At 52.5% G+C, this 6,000-nt stretch overlaps 1 protein-coding gene across 5 annotated transcripts in view; it reads right to left on the bottom strand.

Annotated features, from left to right (window-relative positions):
- Positions 1 to 591: 591 nt before the first annotated feature.
- Positions 592 to 6,000, bottom strand: part of WIPI2 (WD repeat domain, phosphoinositide interacting 2) — a 41,728-nt gene continuing 36,319 nt past the window's right edge. For 3 of the 5 annotated variants that reach the window (XM_016945740.4, XM_016945742.4, XM_016945744.4), the window contains 4 exons: positions 4,979 to 5,143; positions 4,109 to 4,216; positions 2,577 to 2,707; positions 592 to 1,481 (listed from right to left, as the gene is read on the bottom strand). In XM_016945740.4, the coding sequence (XP_016801229.1) occupies positions 1,369 to 1,481; positions 2,577 to 2,707; positions 4,109 to 4,216; positions 4,979 to 5,143 (517 nt within the window). In that variant the 3' untranslated portion in view covers positions 592 to 1,368. The remainder of the gene's footprint in view (positions 1,482 to 2,576; positions 2,708 to 4,108; positions 4,217 to 4,978; positions 5,144 to 6,000) is intronic. The other 2 variants (XM_016945743.4, XM_016945741.4) reach the window with 1 other exon arrangement.

Below are 6,000 nucleotides of genomic sequence, written 5' to 3'. Positions count from 1 at the left end.
AGGGGACAACTCCCCTCCAGCTCTTCGACCAGTGTGACCATGACAACCATCTGGAAACAGGCGTCCCAGCCTTCCTCGGTTCAAAAACCTGAGCCTGCAAAGGCAGGGTAAATAGTTTTTGCCTTTTCCCTTCTATCCGTAACTTCCACCACTCCAAAGATTCTAAAACCATCTCTCCTGCCATTAATGCCACTTAAATGCCCTCGACACTTTGGCTGCTGGGTGCCTTGGTTTGGAATGCAGAGTCTGAGGTACTTGAGGTTGTTTTAATTCTGTAAATATGAAAAGGGAAGCAAGGCAAATGCTGAAGCTTGCAACCACAATCTCTCATCGGTTTGCTGAGGAAATTTTCTAAGATGAAAATAGAAAGGCACATGTCGCCCTGTGAAGGACGTGGCCCAGCCACCTACTCTCTGTTGCTGTCTCCCGCTACGACCTCTCACACAGGTAGGAAGCCCCTGCGGCCAGCGGGGCCAGCGAAAGGACAGCTCAGACGGCCACCACACTTGAGTTCTGTGCTTTCCTGGGTATAGGAGGAGCTACAAACTTTCCTTAAAAAAAAAAAATCACACAGTTTTTCAACAGGAAGAGTGAAGTAGAAGAACAGATCATTTAATTATACAAACAAAATCGCTTTCCTTTGCTCCAGCGAGTCCAGGCAACCTTTCAAGTTCATTTGCTGCCTGAAAGAAAGGTTTTTAGTATCAGAAAGAACCTCGCTGTCCTCCAATATCCACATGGAAAACAAGATCAGAAACAAAAGTCCACCATGGAAGAAATCCCAGAGTGATCCAATTTGGAAAGAATTTAATTAACAAAATAAAACGGAGGGAAAATGGTCCAGGTGGGGCCCTAGGGAGATCGGACTCCTGTCCCAGCTGAAGTCTGCCCAGCACACCTGGTGGGCAGCCCCAGGCCTGTCACTGCAGAACTGGCCTTGACAAGCAGACCCACTGTGCGCGACGCCACGGTTTCCTTACGCACTCGGCATTATGTACAGATATGAAAAAACCCAACGGCAGGTGGCTGGAAAGTGGCTTCTAGCTCCCCTATGCTGGCTTGGCACGTTCACGCATGCAAAGCGAGGCGGTTTTGCGGGCTTCACCAAACAGTTAATTTTGGCAAAAAGAGAAAACAAACAAACAAAAAGCTAAAATTCATAAGCAGGATTTAAAAGCCACTGAAGTGAAAATGATGTATTTCCTCAGCGTTATGGAGTTAGACTACCACTACAATCTTTTTTTTTTTTTTAATAAAGTCTCTGCCATCCTCTCCCCCGACTCAGGTCAAAGTTCATAGCAGCAATGCACAAAGTCCTCTGTGAAGCCAGTGTTCTCTGCTCCCCGGGTCAGAGGTCACAGGTCAAGTTCAGTCAGTCCGAAGAATCATGGGCGGGTGCTCGCTGTCCTCATCCAGGCGCAGGGCGCTGGCCTCGTCCTCCAGGCAGGCGCCACCCACAGCACCCAGGTCGTCTGTGTAGGCTGCAAAGAGACGACGAAGTCACCCTTCAAAGACTGGGGACACACCACAGACCCCATGACACACACTGAGGACCGTGTTTTGGCAACACTGGTGTATATTTATAAACTGCAGCCTGTATTAAGACGTTCTGAATTCTGATTGCTTTCTAATGAACTCTTTGCAGCCTTAGGCAGCTCGAGATGAAGTCATTTGTTCTCTGACATTCATAAATGTCAAAATGATGCCTGCACAGTAAACAGAGGCTCCCTAATGGACGGGCCACAAACTCTCTCAAGCTGGTTAAGAGCTCAAAAATAACGCCAGGAAAAAAAATGACACTAGGAGACTCTCAGGGTGGGCTCATGAACTGGAAGGGCCGGTTCACAGATGGGAGTGGCAGCGAGCAGGCACAGCCCTGCGTGGGTGCAAAACCACAGGCTCTCCCACTGGAGTGCGAGTTGGCTTTTTTAAGAAGGTGGCTCACATAGCCAAGGCTGTGGCTGGAGGATCTCATGCATGGGTCTTAGTGCTGCCGCCGGAGGGGAGCCCATTGGCCTCGTTCCCCTACAGCTTCTGCACTTCACAGGCCCAGCATGAAGGCAGTACTCGATGCAGATTTGCTGAAGGACGAAAAAGGTGGGAGGGAAAAGACAGAGGCGAAACCCTTGGCAGTACTTTTCAGGGTGGTATCTTGGCTGAGAGGTGGCCAGTCTGGGCCCAAGTCACGTGACCCCCGAGTCACCTGAGCCAGGATGACATTTTCTTTAAAAACGGAGAAAATGAGCCTGGTACGGTGGCTCATGCCTATAATCCCAGCACTGTGGGAGGCTGAGGCAGGAGAATCACTTGAGCCCAGGAGGAGTCTGAGACCACCCTGGGCAACATAGGGAAACCCCATCTCTCCTTTAAAAAAAAAAAAAAAAAGGAAACGAAACTGAATTCAGCCTTGAGAGAGGCCTTGGGAACACCCATTTACCAACCTCGCTTATGTTCTCAGAACCAGTCCCCATCTTTCCCAGTGAGGAGCTGGTGGGGTGGCTCCGGAGCCAGCAGAAGGCAGGAGCACTCGGGGCTGTGGGGCTAATTACCTTCCAGGTTTGCGTCACGCCCCTTACCAAGTCTCGTTGGGGATGAAGGCACGTAAGTACCTTTTCCTGCAGCTGCGCCGTATGTCTGAGTGACTAAGGGGCAGTCGTGAGAGGCAGAGTCCAAGATCTCATTGGTCGTTTCCAGACTGCCGTCCAGCCTGGAGGGAAGAAAGCGACACAGCTCAGCGTCTCCACACAGGGCGGCCTCGCGGGCAGTACACACTGGCTGCCCTGCGGCAACAGAGCCAGCGCACCACTCACCACACAGGACGCCAGGCATTCATCACGCTGTGGCAACTTTAATCTCCTTGTGTATCTGCACACATTTTTACATGAAGAGTTTTACACGGAAAGTCTAAAGAGGGAGTTATACCTAACAAGACAATATTTCACTTTTACAATGGAAGAACTAACTAATAACGAGGATTCACTATTTACAAAAAAAGTCAGGCTAGCCTGGGTGCAGTGGCTCACGCCTGTAATCCCAGCACTTTGGGAGGCTGAGGCGGGCGGATCACGAGGTCAGGAGACGGAGACCATCCTGGCTAACACAGTGAAACCCCGTCTCTACTAAAAATACAAAAAATTAGCAGGGCATGGTGGCATGCACCTGTCGTCACAGCTACTCGGGAGGCTGAGGCAGGAGAATCGCTTGAACCTGGGAGGCGGAGATTGCAGTGAGCCGAGATCGCGCCACTGCACTCCAGCCTGGGTGACAGAGTGAGACTCCATTTCACACACACACACAAAAAGCTAGGTGCAGCGGCTCACTCCTGTTACCCCAACACTTGGGGAGGCCAAGGCAGGAGGCTCACTTGAGCCTAGGAGTTCCAGACCAGCCTGGACAACCTAGCAAGACCCTGCACAAGAAAGTAATTAGCTGGATGTGCTGTGCGCCTGTAGTCCCATCTACTAGGGAGGCTGAGGTGGAACGATCCCTTGAACCTGGGAGGTCAAGGCTGCAGTGAGCTGTGACTGCACCACTGCTTTCCAGCCTGGGCGAGGGTGAGACCCTATCTCTAAAATAAAAAATTATACGTTGTTAGAACTTTTTGATCATTAAAAAACATGTAAGACAGAATGAAAATGCATTACTTCCCAATGAACAAATGTTAACTCCCTGTTTTCCAAGAACAAACCTGTACCTCACGGTGAGACGAGAGGCTCTCAGCCACGTGCACTGAATGGTGGAGGCCACCACGCTGTGCCCTTCCTTTCCAAATGCGAAACTCCACCCTGGGGAGGAGGGCCTGGCCTCCCAGCACCTCTCCCCGACCTAAGAACAAATGCGGCTCCCGCCACCCCTGCGTCGCCTCTGTGCCCAGTCCCTGAGGGAGCCCTGACACCGCCAGCTGCAGCCCGGGGCTCCCTGTCTTGCGGCGGCATTGATTTCACCTGGGAAAGCGAAGCTCCCGACCTGCGCGGCATGGGCCGCTGTGCTGGAATCTGCCCCTCTATGTCACTGGTTTGCAAGGAAATAAACAAACGTTCGCCAGGTGCCCTGAAAGCTCCCCCCGCCAGCGCGGAGCAGCTCCGTGAAGCGGCCGGAGCAGACTCACCGGTGCTGCTTCATCAGGGCGCACTCGCCGCCCTCCTGGGGGTCCAGGTTGTACATGTACAGGTACCCGTCGGCGGCACCCACCAACAACCGCGGGATCTTCTGAATTCTAGGGAGAATAAAGAGCAGCCAAATTCTAGACAACTGTCACAAAAACGGTCTTACTACATGGCAGCCTCACTTGTGGCAGGCGAGGAAAGAGACCCCAGCAAGATGAGCACAAGGGCAGCTGCAGGTGTCTGGCGCCCCACTGACCTCGGCTCACAGGGCCAAGGCTGCACTCGTGTGCTGAACCCTGAAGCCCACGGGAGACGAGAGCGGGATGAAACCAGTTTTGTGGCTTCTGGGATTATTATAGGTAGTCATCGTCAGAGAAGTTTTCCAGGATGCTAGTCAGATAACAAAACTGGAAAATGATGTTTAAAGACGCACGGAAGCCCAAAGCCCTGCCATCACTGGATGTAATGACAATCTTTCCCGCACGCAGCACAGAACCTCCACAGGCCCCGTGTGTGTTCTGAGGCCAGACCCTGGAGCCGGACGGATGCCTGAGACTCGGCAAGTGCGGTTTCTGTGGCCCCAAAGGGTTAACTACGGCACACTCACGAGGTTTGACTTAACGTCTTTCATTAATACCGCAGACTATCCACAAAAACAGAACGGGAGCCCGTGTGGAAATGGACCCCCGCACAGAGCGGCAAGCCTAGCGCCTGCCAGGGGACCTCCCCTCCCCGACAACTCTCGTCGGAGTGTCGGCTCTAAAAAGCTGCTCCTGTTCAGGAGAAGCACGGAAGGGGTCACAAGCCGCCAGGACTGGGCCCCTCGGCCTGAGGCACACGGGGTGGGGGACGGAGGCGCCGGCTCTACTCACGTGGCTAGCGAGCAGATGTTTTTGTGGCCGCAGAATGGCAGGCGGACCGTGGCGAAGGCTCTGCCCTGGTTGAACATTTCTGTCACTTGGGAAGGCAGGTAGCTGGTGGAGGCCATGAGCACTTTCCCGAAGTACCCGGTCCAGGTGGTGGGCTCCTCTGGGGGTCTGGAAGGAAAGGCCACCAGACACATGAAGCTGCACCCTCCCTGGGGGGACGGCCACCCCCTACTCACACAGACGCACAGCTCTGGAGCCGACAGCAAAAGTCTCCATTCTTCACAGGAAAATTAAACAGGGTTGGTTATAAGCAGACACTCAGGGCCCCAGGGGCGTCACGGAGCTTCCTCTGGGAGGTGTCGGGGGAGGGGTGCTCAGGCTTCAGGGAGGAGCTGCAGCCTTTGGCCACGGACAAGACGTGGCAGCTGACCACACATCCCCTTTGCAAGGGTGTGAGGACGTCTAGGGCCTAACTGATGACCCCTGCTAGGTCTCTGTAATAGAAGTCTCCAAAAACCTTGAGTATAGACCCCAAAATGTTATTTTCCCGTATCCTGTTTGTGTTGCTATTCATCTTTTTTGGGGGGGAGGGCGGGGCATGCTCCATTTGTCTTTTTAAAAATTGTGATGAAATATACCTAACAAAATTTATTATTTTTGACCACCTAAAGTATGTTATTGTTAACGCTGGTCTGAGTGGGATGTTCTTTAAAAAATTTTTAAAGACAGGCTGGGCGCGGTGGCTCACCGGCAGATTGCTTGAGCCCAGGAATTCCAGACCAGCCTGGGCAACACAGCGAAATTCTGTCTCTACAAAATTTTAAAAATTAGCCAGGCATGGTGCACGCCTATAGTCCCAGGTACTCAGGAGGCTGAGGCAGGAGGATCGCTTGAGCCCAGCAGCTAGAGGCTACACTAAGTAATGACTGTACCACTGCACTGCAGCCTGGGCAACAGAGTAAGACCCTCTTAAAAGATAAGACCCCCCTCATGCTACACATTCATTGCAATAATAAATTCTTGTG

The sequence above is a fragment of the Pan troglodytes genome, chromosome 6, assembly GCF_028858775.2.
Source record: "Pan troglodytes isolate AG18354 chromosome 6, NHGRI_mPanTro3-v2.0_pri, whole genome shotgun sequence".
NCBI lineage: Eukaryota > Metazoa > Chordata > Mammalia > Primates > Hominidae > Pan > Pan troglodytes.
The sequence above is the reverse complement of the archived record's forward strand: the minus strand, read 5'-3'. Positions and strand labels throughout refer to the sequence as shown.